At 38.0% G+C, this 17772-nt stretch overlaps 2 protein-coding genes across 5 annotated transcripts; both read right to left on the bottom strand.

The window, feature by feature from the left end:
* Window positions 1-926: 926 nt before the first annotated feature.
* Window positions 927-3787, bottom strand: LOC112728603 (nuclear pore complex protein NUP35). Of its 4 annotated transcripts, none has more exons than XM_025778818.3 (5): window positions 3455-3709; window positions 3292-3318; window positions 2323-2935; window positions 1780-1903; window positions 927-1669 (listed from the first exon to the last, which is right to left on the bottom strand). In XM_025778818.3, exons 3-5 carry the CDS (start codon window positions 2898-2900, stop codon window positions 1364-1366), a joined length of 1008 nt encoding a protein of 335 aa, XP_025634603.1. In that variant the 5' UTR covers window positions 2901-2935; window positions 3292-3318; window positions 3455-3709; the 3' UTR covers window positions 927-1363. The 4 variants fall into 4 exon arrangements, with proteins under 4 accessions (XP_025634603.1, XP_072066054.1, XP_025634604.1 ...); XM_072209953.1 differs by having other exon boundaries at window positions 1780-1891; XM_025778819.2 differs by lacking the exon at window positions 3292-3318 and having other exon boundaries at window positions 1780-1891; window positions 3455-3787.
* An 822-nt stretch (window positions 3788-4609) lies between these two features.
* Window positions 4610-14945, bottom strand: LOC112728602 (DExH-box ATP-dependent RNA helicase DExH12). Its single transcript, XM_025778816.3, has 5 exons — window positions 14445-14945; window positions 11184-14245; window positions 9988-10377; window positions 5737-8920; window positions 4610-5028 (listed from the first exon to the last, which is right to left on the bottom strand). Exons 2-4 carry the CDS (start codon window positions 14151-14153, stop codon window positions 5741-5743), a joined length of 6540 nt encoding a protein of 2179 aa, XP_025634601.1. The 5' UTR covers window positions 14154-14245; window positions 14445-14945; the 3' UTR covers window positions 4610-5028; window positions 5737-5740.
* Window positions 14946-17772: the final 2827 nt, after the last annotated feature.

Here is a 17772-nt window from a genome sequence, read left to right as displayed (position 1 = left end):
TCTTCAAATTTATTTGCTTAAAACTTTCTTTCTTTGAGTCATGTATATAATTATATACACCTCAAGCAGTGGAATATTCTGTGATTAGAAGCACCAAATAAAGTCGAAAGCTGAATGTTCTAATTAACTAACAATGTCTAAGCTAATAAAATAGTTCAGCACAAAGGAAAAAAAAAGAAACTTGAATGAGAGAAACTCAAGGCATGATCATAAATAAATAATTAAATACAATACAAAATCCATATAACTTGAATGAGTCACTTGCATCGCAGTGAAAGTAGTCCCATTTCTCCACACCTAGAACTGACTCAACTGAGTCATTCTCATACTCAAATACTGCAAAAACAAAGCAAATTAACATTCAGAAGTTGCACAAGTCTAAGTGCAAATTAAATGCCATAGACAGTCCCTCGCAGCTGTGGTACACAGCATGATGAAGAGAATCACACACTTAAATAGATGTGACATACTTTATTAAGAATGGATATTGAAGAACCAAAAAGTGGTGGTAAATCAATGCGAAGTGTACTAACGTGCGGCCATTATTGGCGGTTATGAGTTAAGTTGGTCAAAGAATGGTCGACAATCAACATCACATCTTTGGCGGTTTTCGAATATGGCCGCTGCTATAGCTAACGTTCCTTGCTGGTATAAATAATAATGAAAAAGTATTAATTATACGATGTTTCTTGTCTGATTTTATTTTTGTGACAGATTCTTCTGTCTGATTATGCTGAAACCTTCAAATTATATTTCCTACGAAATTTAGATTTTAGAATATGAAACTAGAACTAGAGCAATTAAAAATGGATGCAGCATCTATAATGGGTTTTTGGAAGCCATATCCTGTTGACAGAAGTGAGAAGTATCCATGCAAAACAAGCGCAAAAGATTTTAACGAAAAGAGAAAAAAACAGCTCCAAAGATTATCTAAGTACACTTTCCATATTCTGTTGACAAAAGTATTCGACTCAAAAGGATCACAGAAATAATGAACAAGCTCACATGCTGCATCCTCTTTGATTTTAGAGGCTACAATTTTCATTCCCTTTACCATTTAACAGGACCACCGTAATCTCAAATACCTAGAGTATTGGCCAGCTTTACAGAACCATTGATGAACCTGTAGTTAATATATGATATTCCAAAAACATAGCTACAAAGACTTTGACCTATAGTTATCCAATAAGAATGAAACATTATGAAGAAATAAATTCCAATCACTAGCATCTAAAGAGTAAACATTCCAACTCAAATCCAGAATGCATGCCAAACTTCTTAACAACATTTGTATAGCCGAAAGAGTCACCCATTGCTAAAAACAAAACAGAATGATATAGTATGATCCACCATTACAGCTCATCTAGACTCCAAACATCAAATCCATGATCTTGGACACCAATGATTTTGTTGGAGAAGCAATGGCTCCTCCAGTTTGCCGGGCACTTGAGTTGCCATTCTGCAGATAGTAGGGTCGAGAGGGAGCTTTCAGCGTACTTGATTCTGAATTTCTAGCAGACGGAAGAGGTAAGGGCATAAATCCCTGATGGTTAAGCCGTTCATCCAATGCTTGACGTTGCATGGGATCCAAGGGTTTCACACCAACTATTAGGACTCCATTGAGCTGCACTCCATTCTTGTTAAGGGCTTTCTGGGAATCAGAACGATTCTGCATATGCATTGATCTCATCAAAACAGTATGTATGCATAGTTTTGATTGATTGATGCACAACTATTGCTATTTAATCAATAAGTTCAAGTAAGGGAAAGATTGCACACCTGATATAAAATATGCATCCAATTAGCATCTCTAGGACCAGGAACATGTTTCAAAATTTCACCACATTTTTCAAACTCCCTTAAAACCAAATTAGTATCACCTGGAGAAAATCTGCAGGAGGAACTTGTTAACGAAATGATATCAGTATATACAATATAGAAACTAGATCTCATCATATAAATGAAATGACATCCAAAACATAGTTGCAAATTTGACAGGCCCCATTGAAATGTGCAAGAGCATATTCATTCTTTACACCGAAAACATGGTCATTTTGTGGAAGGTATATTTCTTACGCAGAAATAGCTGCACATCTTACTTCTTACATTGTTCAAAACTCTTTCCCACTCAGTAAGCTTTCTTTGTGTGTCATAGGAAAATTTATGTTATTTTATTCACGCTTTCTTTGCATACATGGCAACAGCATAAGGTGCATAATCACAATGAAATATATATAGTGGAATAGGATTAAGGTTAATAACTCAGTGCAGTACTACAATCAATAGTCAAGACTTAAATGCTGAAGTAAGATAGGCCATTACCCATAAACAGTCACCCACTCTTCCTCATTGAGATTCCCAGCTGGCAAAGAATTCCTTTGAACCTCTGGCCTTGCTACTTCCAGCTGCGGAGGGAGAGTTATAAGAGCACCAGGCTGAACCACACCCTCAACTGGTGAACTCCTTCCCTTTTCATCTTGTTCTCCGGCACTCTTTGCAGTTGTGGGTGACCACCAACTCAACCCTGGTGAGCTCTGCTGGCTTTGTTGCACCCCTCTTAACACATAAGATGTGCTGGCCTCGGATTTGCTTTTCAATGGAGTTGAAAATTCTCTATTTGAAGCTTGAACTGGAGTCCTAATATTGGATTTAGACTCCGGGGATATTTGGTAATCCGGTAAGCCTGATTCAGGAGAAAAATCTGACCTGTCTTCCAAGGTGAAAACAGGAGGAGGTGGAAGGTCCGAACCACCGAAATTCTCACGCCACAGAGCAGATACTGCAGCTGCCTGTCCCGGACTTGAAAACTTTCCTCTCCTGGAAGAAACGGGCGAGGCTAAATCCTGGAAAAACAAAGTCTGTCTACCAGACTTTGGAGTTTTGTGCACTGTGGTGCTCATGTTATATTCTTAATCTAGCAGAATCAAATCACTAGCTGCAAAAGCAAACAAAGAAAACGGCTGCATTAAAACAAAATTCGCTGAGAAATTCATGATAAGGATATGGATTCCCAGAATTCAATATAACTAGTAGATTTACCTGGCAGCTAAGGTAGCTAAAATCATAATATATAAAGGTACAGGCAAGGGTTTAGTATTTGAAAACCCTATTATTAAAGTACGTATCAAAATTTGGTTCATTTTCATCAGAGCGCTAGAATTCTTGAAGAAAGAAGCATCCAAATACAAATGACACAATAAAAATGTCATGTAAAGTGTAAGAAATCAGAGAATAAATGGAGGAAAGAATTGTGTTGAAATTAAAATTTTCAGCTAAGAATCAGAGACGAACACTTTGACTTGAATGAGCTATCTGGAGCTGCAATTAAGCATTTATAAGAGATGAAGATGAAATCAGAACAAATAAAAACTAGTTGCAATGAAAAAGGATCTACGGGAAACGAACAAAGGATTCTGAATCCAAGTTTGTGCTGAGAGAAAGAAAGAAAGAGTACCTGGAAATATGGGAGCGAAGGTTGAAGAGCGATGCAATGGATTCAGATTTCAGAAGAGACGAGATTTTGAGTCCAATTTTTGGGGGGTTTTAGAAAATTTCCCTCCCAAAATCAAACCAAAGCGCTCCTTAGCTCAACTCAGCTGCTCCATTGCAATAACGTCTCAACTCTTCTCTATTATACTGTTTTCTAGTATTCATTAAATTCAAAACCCTAATCCCCCTCTTTCTTTTTCTTTCCACTTTTAATTAACTTGCCGACAAAACAGATTCAAATCATAGTTGTCAGAACCGGTTCAGTAATCGAACCGGTCACATTATTAAATTTCTGATTCAATTGGTAAATCACGAATTGAACCGATTGACTCAAAGATGGAGAAGAAAGACGAGACACGACTTGCAAGCACAGAATGCTGAGGATCCGGCAAGAGACGCGGCGAAGGCGGCAAGTATGCAGTGGCGGTGAACCGAAGTGAGCGGCCAGAGCCGTCCATATTTCTCAAACTCACCGGTTTACCGAATTTTTACAAAACCTAACCGAGTCAAAAGGGTTCTCTCGAATTTGTTCCTTATCCACTCCAATATGTCCAGACCGGACCGACCTAGAATATGGGTCCGTTCGAAATATTTTCCAACTATGATTTTATCATATATTAATTAACCAACATGGCTTTTTTATTTAATCCCCAATCTTTTATTTTTTGGACATGAAAAATATCGAATCCTAGTCTTCCCTTTTTTTTTTTTTATATAGATACGGGTCAAGGAGCTAATCACAAATTATTGGGTTCAAAACATATCCATCACCTGTTTGGATTTAATTGGACCATTACATTTGGGCCCATTCAATTTCGTGATACACAACTCATCTCTATAAGACATCAAAACACACGCCTTCTCCAATATTTCAAATAAAAAGCGCCGTTAAAACCCGTCAATACACTTTTTTTCCACAATACTGAAACAGAAAATAATAACGATAAAAAAAATAAATAAATCAATCAAACTAAATATACCCTAATTTTCTTCAATCCCAATCTTGGATAAGCTGGTCTGCAAACATTATCATCGATAGACCATACCTGGAGTCACAATCTATATATTATGTAGACAAATAAAAGCAAAATAAGAAATTCGACCATAAAAACAAGTAAAATAGAAGTGAACTCTCGAGTCTCGACTTAAAATTTCGTAAAGTACAATCATCGATATTCAGATAGCAATACATCTGTACAAACTAGAGTTAAAAGATTAACTACCACACTAGCAATTCTCCGAAAATATAAGAGAGTTCCTGCATTATGAGATGGGATAAAAATGGTCAAAAATGAAAATTCAGGTCTATCATCCTTGGATGCAATAGCCCAAAATTGACACCTTTCATCCCAAAGTTCAAAATTATAATACTAAATCAAGGGCTCAAGCGTCATCCAAACTCCATTTCCTAGTGTTGCAACTTGTTACTGGCCTGCAAAATTGTGTTCCAATAAGCAACGCTACATCTACTTCACTTGCTACTCCTGAGCCCTGAGAATGATAATTACTCCTTTGCCTACCACTGTTTTATGCGTGTTCCTTAATCCAAGACAAAAAAAAAAGAAAAAAGAAAAGTGAGTTTGTCACTATTACTACCAAAATTGCCACCAAACCAACAAGCAGAAGTTAATAAAGATAAAAAAAATGTTATTATTACTACCAAAAAACCGAATCATTGTCATTCAAATTTGCAGCTTAACAAAACTGTTAAGGATATAAAGATTTCATAAGGTTCAGAGCAAACACGCAAAAGAATATTCAAATAAAAGGGTTCAATACGAGAGTATGACGATGACATTTTCGTAAGGGGGATGATGAGGCTACTTCTATTAAATATGCCATGACCCAATAACCAAATACTCCCTTTCATTGTCTGGAAACATTGATCTTCTAAATGTACCGCTCCAAATCGACAGTATTTTGTAATATTTTGTACATTAATCTTCTCATGTACCACTCAAACAGACGATTTAATTGTGAAACAGAGAGATAAGCAGTTAATACTACTTGTAAAACACACATGGCATTAGAATATCGTACTATTTCAGCAGTATGCATTAATTTAACTAATCCAAGTGACATCCACAAACCTAATTAATTAGAACCTCTCAAGAAAACAAAACAACACACAGACATCAACTCCTGACATCTGGCAAGATATTGTTGACAAGTGTTTTATCAAATAAGATGATCCCATCAAACATTCAACTAGAAGTTTAGCATATGGCAAAGGGAAAAGCAATCTACCTCTTCATTCTCTACTGCTATCTAAATCAGCAGCCCCTGCTGCTTTGACATCAATGGAAAAAGCATACTCCTGATCACAGCCCAGGTATGAATCGCACATGAAGTAAAGGGTATAGGATTTCTTTCCAGCATCAGCAGGAGCAGCAAACTCCAGTTTGGCTTTTAGCTTCCGCTGAAGCGAAACCCGTTTAATGGCAAGCAACAAGTTGTTTTTGGTGTCACCAACAACAAGCCACCATCCCTCCTCCTTGGATTTTGGATACCTGGGAGCATCAACAGGTCCTACTTCTGCCTGATCCCGTTCGAGAGCGACTTGTATTGTGACATCTTCCCCAGCCCGCACATTGTCACTGTCTATCACCTCATATGACAAATCAATATTGGGGAAACGATTACAAAATCTGGCAATATCAAACAACTGGGAATCTGACATGCCCAACAACTCCCGCCTTTCATCATCGTCCATCTCTAATAAATCAAACACAGTTTCTATACTCTTCCCTGGGTTCTCCTGGCATTTCTTAGCCAGATCCTTAGTAAAGTGAGGAAGTTGTAATAGCATGGAGTCACGTTCCCACATTCCTTGAGTAACCATTTGACTAACTTCCATGGCCAGAAGAGCCAAGCTTAGCCAACCATTACTTGATATTACATCTACCATTGACTGAAGCAATCTATTTGCACAAAGAAGAACCTCCCTCTGGTCCAGTGCAAGATTTCCCCCGACAAATTGCCTTGAGAAGTGGGCCTGCAGCAAAGCATTAGCTTTAACATGTGGGTCTGTGACTCTCGGGTTTTCAAAGGAAAACCTTTGGTGATTAATTAATCTGCGAACCACCTCTTCCTCCCCGGGTCGTATTGGAAGCTGAGCATACTCAGAAGCTGAAGACAGAACCTCCAAAAGACCCTTCATTTTTGTCTTTGAAGTCAATGATGACGAAAACCGCTCAATTGTCGTGTAACTGATGTAATAATATGAAGCAATCATACCAAGATTGAGTGGAGAAAGATCCATGTCATCCTCGATGAGAACACACTTGCTCGCTTCCAAATCACTTAATGTATTTTCCACAAGCTCTGAAAGGTGATCAGAAAGATGTCTGTGACTAACTCCTTGTAGATTGTAATAGTTGGGATTTTGTGTGAGACGCCTGTACATGAATGTCCATGTGAGATAATCAACAGCATCTTGCTTATTCTCAATAACCCCAGCAACAATTTCAGCATTCAGGTTATCATGCAAGAAGTGATGAAGGTGGCTCTCAACAGGGAAAGCTTCATATAAAAATTTCTTGTAGTATTCTTTCCGGGGTGCATGACACAAGATGACACATTTCCCAGAATTATCTACCAAAGGCCGGCTGGCATGACCCATCATCTGCAGAAGATCAGTAACAGGGTAATCTGACTGTGCATTTTCACGCCCATCATAATACTGTGTGCCCATCACAACTACCAAGTGAGCCGACAATGCCACTCCCCAACACATAGAACTACTCAAAACACACACCTGAATCCAGCCAGCTTCAAACAGTTGGGTCACAATATCATAATCCAGATTGTTTAAGCCCTCATGCAAGTATCCCACTCCTCCTTGTAAAGTGGCTTTCAACATTCCATCACTAATCCTGTCAAGAAAAGGTTCAAGCTCTTCTGAGGACCGCAATAAGAAGGGCTTCTCTGCACCGTCTGCACTCGAGTATGTAATCAGATCCACAGCTGTCAGCTGCACATGCTTCCTTGTAGGCACAAATACAAGAGCAGGTTTTGCATTCTTGGCGTGCTGAACAATTGCAGTATAAGTTGGTTTTGTCATTGCTTGCATCCTTGCCTCAAAATTAGCAATGTCTACACCTTGAATGTGTATTTCCAAAGGTACAGGACGAACGCCGGGGGGAAAATTGAAAAGACCATGGGAAGTAGCTCCAATCCATTCTCCTAGATCCTTGGCATTTGCAAGAGAGGTAGACAAAGCCACAATACGAATCTTGTTTTCAACCTGACTAGCAATATATCTCATCCTCGAAACAATGACTTCTAAAACAGGACCACCTTGACCTCCAATTAAGTGGAGTTCATCAATGATGAAAAGGCTAACCTGCTGCACATGTTTCCTTTGTTTCCAGCGGCGGGATAAAGCATCCCACTTCTCTGGGGTGCTAATGATAATCTGACCTTTCTCAAGTAGCTTCAAGTCAGCTGCTGTTTCTCCAGTCAATTGAACCACCTTCAATTTAAGACCACCTCCAAATTTCCTCTCCCAATCACGATACCGTTCCTTGGCAAGTGCTTCAATAGGTGCAATATAAACAACACGCATGACACTATCAGGCCCTTTTTGATGATTCCTCAAAATAGCGAATTCTGCACAGATGGTCTTACCACTTCCTGTCGGTGCAGCAACTAATACATTGTCATCAGAATTATACAGAACTGTGAATACTTGGGTCTGAACAGGATTGAAATGCTTGAAATCCTGATAAAGTGCTTCATACGATGGATTTCTCAATGCAGTCACAGGCAGTGGTTGCAGGTCCAAGAGTTCAGTTGGGGGAGGGTACTTTTCAGGTAAGATAAGGTGCCTGAAGGAAACAGGTAGAACAGTTTGTGACCCAAGCCATCTATCTGAAACAACATGGATGAAGTATTGAGGAGGAAGAGGTTCGTAGATTGGAACTGTGAAATTCAGCGTATGATCCTCATCAATAAACTGCTTTTTCAGCATAAAATTCTCATGATGAAGGATATATTCCCCATCATTGTCCTCAACAATCACCCAAAAAGGCTCAACATAACCATGAATTCTGTCATCCCATGCAAAATCTGGAGTTATCGTGAGTTCAACCCTCAGAACTGTCCGAGTAATAGGCTGCACATGAGCTGCAAGGTTCAGTTTTGGAAATTGATGGATATATTTATGAAGCATCCTTCCCATCTTTGGAGCACGAATGAGTTCACCTATCTCTTGTGATGATAGGTCATAATACCTCTCCCAAGCCAAATCTTTCTTCTCCAACTTCGTTAATACATCACTAGGGATACCATTGAACTGACGAAGGGGTGTTTGGACACTCCACATCCTCTTGGTCACCATCTTGCACAAGTTCAGAGCCTTTTCAGCCAACTGTGCCCATCCACGTTTCATTACAATCTCAAAAAGAGCCCGCAAAAGGCGTCCAGCACTCTGAAAGAACAAATAATAAAAATCAGTAAAATACTTGCAAATTACAAAAGTCAGCAAGACAGGAAAATTTGGCGTTCTTTTGCTGTGTTTATGTTTTCATTTATAAGAATTTTAGAAAACAATTTTCAAAATTAAATTTTGGAAAACATGGAATCTGCGTCCTTTTTAAGTGTTCTCTAAGAAAATTGACAAGAACTGAGATATGAAAACATGGTGGCATGCCCCATAATTAAGCTGAACTTTCTTTTTCTTTTCAACCTTTCTTTTAAATAGTCCCCCACCCAAAACCCCTTTATCACTTCACCCTCACAACTGCAAATGTTGCCCACTTTGCCTCACTGCTTCCAACCCTTGCTGGCACTGCCTCCTGCTCCGTCGCCGGCACCACACATGCCCCAAGCGACCACTGTCAAGCATTGTTGCAACAGTTCCCTTCTTCCTTTTATTCTTCAGATGCATTAACAGTAATTTCATGAAATTGTGATTTTGAGCCTTTTGGTATTTTTGTCATTTCCTCCCTTTCAACTAATTGTAGTTGCATTCATAATGAGATTAATTTTCTGTTAGGGAATTAATAATGGATATGAAAGAAAAATCAGTTTGTATCTGGGTTTGCATTCAAAAAAAAAAAAGAAAAGAAAAAAGAGATCAACTTAACTGTACTCAGTTATAAAATACAGGCATGTACACACAGGGAAAATTAAACGTATTCTAATATCACAATTTATTTTGAAGTTCATATAAAATATTTTTTAGTTCATAATTTTTGAAAACAATGACACGTAATATGATGCATAATAAAATTAAGTTACTATTTTAGTTACTTCAAGATATTTCACGTTTAAATTATTTTTAAGTTGACATTTACTTTTATTTTAAAAGTTTTAACAGATTGAAAATTGGCAAATCAAACAGATTTTCAACGTTTCCAAGTTTTTAAAGACAACAAAATATAGTCAAACCAAACATGTTTCCTAGAACTTGAGAATATGAAAATAGAAAATGTTTTCTTATTTCTTTAACAAAACTGACCATTAATATCTCAATAGTATAGAACATATTCTCACCTGAGTTATGAAAACCATATCAGATGTTAGTGAAAGCCCTTCAAGCTTTAACTGTGAAATGTATGCTTGAAGCAAAACATTGATTTTCGCACTTGGCTCTTCCAAACTCTCCTTGATGGGAATGGGAACACGGTCCAAAAGCTTTGCTAGCTCCATCTTCTCATCCTGCCGTACCGTCACATACTTGAATTCTTCACTCAGTGAGAACAATCGGCATAGCTCTATGTCTCCCATCGTAGGCTTCAAATGCTCGTTATATGTGGAGATGGTTCCATGTGTTATGTAGTAGTAACTCGCAATGCGACCCAAATCAGTGACCTGAAAATACCCACTCTTCCTGTCATACTTCACCAAATTATTCCTATCCAAGATGGTTGCAGCTGTATGAATCTGCAAGATTTCAATCAGAGATTAAGATTAGCCAATAAACCAGTAAAATATTGGAATGGGCAATGCAAGGATACACATCCAAAACATCTGCATTAATATCACCCAAATTCGTCCACCATATTATCGAAAGAGAAAATCCCAATTCCAGGTAAAGGAAACAGGTAATTTTAGTAGTGAAAACAACAAATTTTTCCTCTAAGTGGAAAATAGAATGGAAACCATGTGCCGTCTTTGTAACTAAACAAACCTTAAGTTTCTCAGCCAATAATGAACTAGTAACCACTTTAAACAATTCTACACAAACCATTAATTGACAAGCATAAATATGACTAGAGACACATTCCATACATTTCACACACAAAAAACAGATATACAATTAATCGAAAGAAAAAGAAAACCCATAATAAATAAACTAGTGTTGGGTTAAAAGATAAAAATAACTAAATAAAACAAACCAAATAAAGGCAAAGAAATCAGTTTGGTTCAGGTAAATGATGCATAACGACACAATGAAAGCATATATTGCAGCGCAACTTCAAGTTTTTCTTGGCCGATGAAGATCTAGTACCCTTTAAATAATTCTAACACGACTACAACGCCCATCCATATATATGTCGCATGCACGCGCTCACACAAACAAATGAAAAACCGGGGGGTTGGGTGGGGGGAGTCCTTAATAAATAAACAGAAAAAGGAAGTGTCAAGTTAAAACTTCTAAAAACAAACCAAATAATGACAGACATCTTTTTGGTTCATGTAATAATGCATTATGATACAATTAAAACTTATATTGCAGTGATACTTACCAAATCAGCTCTTCTTTCCTCCAATAATACATCTCTTGTCAGCGCATCAGGTTCCAAACCATAAAGTGAAGGATTCCGCACCATGCGGACATACAAGTAAGTATATCCAAGCCAATGACAGGCTTCTCTAGCATTTTGGACAGTACCAAGTACAATTTCTGCATTCAGCTGATCAGCCAACTTGGACACAAACTGGCTCTCAATAGGAAGTTGCTGATTCATAAGTGAGAGGTAATACTGCAACTCACTATGGCCAGTAACAATTATTCCTTCACCATACGAGTCATACTGGGGCCTTCCAGCACGACCCAGCATCTGCATCACATCAAGAGGGCTCAGTTCAGTCCATGCTCCCTTCTCCGGACTGTAAATCTGTGTTCCCTTAATTATCACCGTGTGAGCTGGAAGATTCACACCCCAGGCAAGGGTTGCGGTGGATACCAAAACTTGCACATGCCCATCAGCAAAGAGATCCTCAACAAGCTGACGATCTGTCCTGTTCATACCGGCATGATGAATTGCAAAACCGTATGGCAGAAGATCCTTAAGATCATTGCTCTTCACAAGGTCCGTATGAGTATGAAGAATCTCCCGACTTGCACTATCTTCTTTAAGGAATCTAGCAAGAGTATCTTTTGCAAGAGCAGTATCTCTGATGGCTTTAGCTGTTTTAGCAGTTTCTTTCCTTGAATGTACAAATATAAGAACTTGATGTTTTCCTGCCACAGCCATAACTTTCTCATAGCAAATATCATTCATCAACTGGAACCTCTGAAGTGGCTTCTTTACTGTGATTCCAACATACTGTTGAGAAAGGGGAACAGGCCTATAACTATTATCAAAATAGAACAACCCCTTATCCAGTTTAACTCGTAAGAATAGTGCCACATCTTCATAATTAGGAAGGGTAGCAGACAAACCCACCAACCGAATATGCTCTTCTGTGGCTTCAATCTGCCTCACTGTTCTAGCAACAATGCTTTCAAGAACAGGACCTCTATTATCATGAAGAAGATGGATCTCATCAATGATAACTAGTTTCACAAGCTGTGTGTAAGTGCGATCTCCTGACTTCCGAGTGATAATATCCCACTTCTCAGGTGTTGTTACAATAATTTGAGTCTCCTCTATCTGTTGTCGGGTTAGCGATTGATCTCCACTGAGCTCCCTAACTTTAACATCATAACTCTGCAGCCGATTGGATAAATTCCCAACCACCTCAGCTACAAGGGCTTTCATAGGTGCAACATAAACAATTTTGTATGCACTATGATCAATTGAACCATCATCTGGATTTCTATGCAGGGCAATCTGCCGGAGTATTGTGAGGACCGCCACATTAGTTTTACCAGCCCCAGTTGGAGCACAAAGAAGAAGATTGTCAGGCTTGAAAAGAGCAGTCTCGTAAACCTGGCTCTGAACCCTATTCAACTGTGTCATTCCTTTAAAGGCTGGTTGTGCCCAGTCAGGCATAGAAGATATCTTAACAAGCTTCTCATTCTCCTTAAGTGGTTTAGCCTTCAAAGCTGGCACATGAATTTCTTCATAACCCTTGCTGAGATGCCTATAAGACCCATCTGGAAGGTCACACTTCTTTTTTGCCATAAACAAACCACCTTGAGCAAAAGCAAGGTTATCTAGATCAATCATCTGACGCTGACCTTTCAACCATCCACTCTCTGCATCTCTATCAGCAAGCCCCCTCCTGCTCCTCTCCCTGTCCGTGTTCCCCTCACCACCAGTATCGTCCCTCAACCGACGTGCCTCTTCCCTTATACTCTTCTCCAAGTTCTTCTGCCTCTCCTTCGCAGAGGCCCTTGTTGCGTGCAACTGTTCCAAAATAGGCTGCAAATCTGTCCCCTTCATTTCCTCCTCAATCTTCTCTCTTTCCTCCTGGTCCTGTGCCCTTGCCAACTTGGTACACCACACTATCTTCAGTCTGTTCCTTAAAAGGAACTTAATGAGACTGAACTTATCAAACTCAAGATGGATCAACAGCTTGTTCTCAACTTCTCTGTCATCACCTTCAGCCAGAATCTTTAGAACCTCTTCAGCGAGTTTCTGGCACTGCTGTGGATCAATCTGCTGCTCAAACGCCTGTGAAATCTTCCTCTGCAGCCAATAGGCATCTATATCCTGTACATTGAGACTCATTCCCTCATTTGCATCCTCCATATCTTCATCGTCAATACCACCACCCATTTGCATACCACCTGATCCATTTGGTTCGGCAACATCATCCTCATCCTCTTCCTCCTCTTGCACCTGATCAAGATCACTCTCATCATCGTCATCCTCATTCTCCTCAAATTCCACTGCCACACCAACATCATCATCAAGGCCATCATCGCCATCCATAGCCGAGGTACCATTGGCAGCATCAGACCCCTCCTGAAAGTCTGTAATAAGCTTCCCAATAGAAACCAGCTGGTCAAACACTTGATTAGGAATAGGATTCAAAAGCTTCTCAATTTCCTTCTTCTTGTCCGGATTCTTAACAGCATCATTCTTGAGCACTGCAAGAATCTCATCAGCCGCACCGCTAACAATGCTGAGCGGCTGCCCGCCAAGCTGCTGTTGAATGACACTCAGCATGGCCTCATAGGCAGCCCTAGTCTCTTTGGTCTTGGGCTGATACACGCCTTCCTCCGTGGCAGTGAGGACACTCTCTTCCTGGAGGCGGCGGCGCTTGCCCTGTCGAGGCAGGGGCTCGGTCAAAGGGTCACGCTCCTTTTTCTTCTTCTGCTTAGCCTTCTCAAGTTTCTCATCCAGCTCGGCGGGCCTGCCACGGTAGGCCCGGTCACCAAAGCTCCTCGGGTCGATCTTCCCCCACAGTGACTCGGGTTCACCAGTAGGCTCGTGGGTTTCCCGGGGACGCGAGTCGGTGGTGAGGACCAAGCTCGAGTTGGCACGGTACTCATACTGCTTGAACCGTGCGTGTGCCTCCGCACCACCACCAAGGTGCGACATTTTTCTCTACTCTCTTTAAAGCCAAGTTAAGAGAGAGAGAGAGAGAGAGAGAGAGAGAGGGAGAGAGAGAGAGAGAGAGAAATACCCTAACCCTGCAAAATCAAAATTGAAAGCAAAGATGGATCAGAAAAGTCTTAGATACGACCAATTGAAACAAAACCAGGCAACATAAGAAAGACAATAAGATTGAAGTAATCGAAAGAAGAAAAAAGTAATAACAAAAGTGTCCGACTATGGAAATGGTAAAACCCTGATGCTGAAAAGGTTGAAGAGAATAGAAAAATGTAATACCTATATTGGAAAAGTGAATATCACAGATCAGCAGAGAGATATGACCGGCAGCGAGAGAGTACAGAGGTAGCCACCGAGACCCGGTGAGTAGAAAGCAAAGCAGCAACGGAGAGATGGACAAAAACCAGAGGAGATTAGAGCAGATAGCTCAAAGGTTGTAGCCTTGTTGAAGAAGGATGGAGGAGAGAGAACACATAGAAGTAGCCGCAGTGAAGAAGTGGGAGTAACGCTGGAGAAAGATGTTTGTAAAAGAGGCTCGAATTGGTAGAGGGCTGTATGTGTGCGTGACAGAGCGAGAGACAGGGGACTTAGGAAAATTAGGGCTTTGGCATGTAAGTGAATGGGGTGGTGCGGTCGTGTTTGCACGAAGATGGTGATGGAGTAAACAGTGAAAAGAGTCGGCTTATTTGGATGGTCGGTGGTGAGCAATGTAGAAGCAGAACGGGTTAAAAAATCTAGTATGTTTGAGAAATAATAATTAATTTTGTTATACTAGCTCATAAGCATTATAGTATCAATTTTCCGATTAAATAATAAAAATTATTGAATAATTGCTAAACAGGAAGAAAGATAATAATTTCATGTACTATATAAAGATATAAAGAGAATTGTAATGGTTTGAGTGAAATTTTTGTCCTTTTAAAATTTTTGTTATTACTTTTATACAATTATAATACAGAATCGAAGTTGGTTCATTCAAGTTTATAATTTATATAGATTTTTTACTATTGAGTTATAATTATTTTATGTATTATTTAAAAAATAATTAATAAAAACGTGATTTTGTAAGAACTTCATTTTTCGTAATATGATTTTTTGAGTTTTCTGCGATTGGAATTTGTGAAATTTGAGAATTACAGTTTATTTCGTTTTAACTAAACGGATCCATATAAAAAAAAAGGTTTCTATTAAAATATTTTTTAATATAAAACAAAAAATATTTTTAATGATGATATTTAATTACTGGATCTAAATTTATCCAATAAAAAATTTTTACTTGTATTTTTGATCCGTTTAACTTCACCAAAATATTTTTACTTGTATTTTACTTGATCTGATAAAGTAAAAATAAGTAATCAAGTAATTACTATTTTTGGTAATTATCCTTTATTTTTTTGCCTTAATTTCTTTTATATTGTTACCGTGTGCTTCGAATTTTCATGTAAGATTTATGTTGTCTTCTTTTCTTCTTCTTTTTTTCGTGTAAATTATTTTTCAGTCAACAATTGAACATTGCCACTTTGAATTTTATCATCTTTTCCTTTGTCGTTTTTTTTAATGTGTTATATTTCAATTTATTCGTTGTTTTTTCTCGGTTAATGAGTTTGCGCTATATATTTCTATTTTTCTTGATCTCTGTCTATTGATGCTTGAAATATGTAGGAAAATACTGTGTTGGATTTTAGTTTTGGGCACTACAATAAATAAGGGTTTTCGCAACGGTCAAAAACTGTTGCCATAAATCAGAAAACCGTTCCTAAAACTTTAGGCAACAATTTGACAATGGTTTTTTTTTAAGGCAACGGCAATAAAAAAAAACCATTGTCATAGTTACTGGCATAGACAACGATTTTGACAATCACTTTTAAAGAACGGTTTAGAACCGTTGCTATATAGACAACGGTTTAGAACCGTTCTCTTTCATGACGTAAAGGTTTAAAACCATAACTGGATAGGCAACGGTTTTAAACTATTATAGTTTTGTTGTTCACAAAGGCAATGGTTTTAAGTTGTTGCCTTCGGTGTTGTTTTTTTATAACGGTTTTAACACCATTATCATTTTGTAGCTGCCTTTAGCAACGGTTTTACACTATTGTCTTTTGTAACTGTTGACAACGATTTTTTTGTAATTATATAATTCTTTATATACAATAGTTTCTTATATTGCGTTGAAATTAGTTCCAACTATTTTTTTAATCTAGTGTCAATAAATAACCTTAATTATTTAAATCAAATTACTAAAGAAAACTAATTGAACATTTACCATCAAATTCGATATATAAAGTATTATGTAAGATCCACAATCTCATATTATATCATCATTGCAAAATATCATAATACTAGTCTAAGGTCATGTTTGGGTAAATAACTTAAATAAGTTAAAGTATAAGGAGTTTTATTAATAGCAGCTTATAAATAAGTTATTTTGTGTTTGGATTTTTAACTATAGAAGTACTTATTTTAAAGTTGTAGCATTTGGATAAATAACTCAAAAAATACATTTTTTTTACACAAGAGAATGGATATTAAAATAACGATGATAACAAATACTTTCCATTATTGAAGGTTGATTTTACATAACCAAATCACTAAGATTACAATCGATCAGGCAATTGATTCTTTATTTGTTCCTTAATTAGTTCCATTTTTCTAGCGCTTTCAGCATTCGGTTCTTCCCACGTAATATCATTAGAAACTGATTCTTCTACTTCACATTCACCTTCACCCATAAGATCAAAATTTTCATGGAATTCTTCAAATTGTTCATCGCTTGTGTCATTCCGTCAAATAAAATTGTGTAAAGCCATACAAGCACCAACAATTCTAACTTGTGTGTCTAAGAAAAACGATGGCATGGCACCTAAAATTTTCCATCTTGCTTTACAACATCCAAATGAACGTTCAATTGTACATCTAAGGCTAGAATGATAGTAGTTGAATACTTCATTTCTTCCTCTTGCTCTGGGACACAATCTAAAATGCGGAAGATGGTATCTGTGACCTTTATAAGGACCTAAGAACCCCATAAAACACAGATAGCCAGAATCTACCAAGTAGTGCTTATCTAGCAAAATTTAGTGCACCACAAAATCAGTTAATAAAAATAAAGAGTTTAATCTAATATAAATAATATCAGTCTCAAATATGCTAACTTTTAGGAGGAAGAGGGAAATGAAGACTTTGTCTACGCACAGCTTGATTGAAAATTTTAGTATCGTGTGCAAATCCCTCCTAACCTGCCCATACAAATGTGAAACACATGTTAAAATCACATACTGCCATCACATTTGTAGTTGTGATCCCCTTTCTACCAATGTATGGAATTTTCTTATCGGCAAGAACGACAACAGGTATATGAGTTCCATCTATTGCACCAATGCAATTTTTAAAATATGGATAATATCTTTCATCATTTTTAATTTCCACTGGAGTATCTATGAATTGTGGATCAGTTGGTTGAATAATATGTTGAGCAAGCTTGCAAACAGCATCCAATACACAATGAACTTGTCTAGAAATAGTTTTCTCTGGATGTTGGAATCTCTCTTCTGCATTACGTATTGAACCTGGTGGTTCAATGATATATAAAAATATACCTACTTGTTCA

Source organism: Arachis hypogaea, chromosome 12 (genome assembly GCF_003086295.3).
Source record: "Arachis hypogaea cultivar Tifrunner chromosome 12, arahy.Tifrunner.gnm2.J5K5, whole genome shotgun sequence".
NCBI classification, from domain to species: Eukaryota; Viridiplantae; Streptophyta; class Magnoliopsida; order Fabales; family Fabaceae; genus Arachis; species Arachis hypogaea.
Note: the sequence above shows the minus strand (reverse complement) of the source record. Positions and strands in the feature narration are given on the sequence as shown.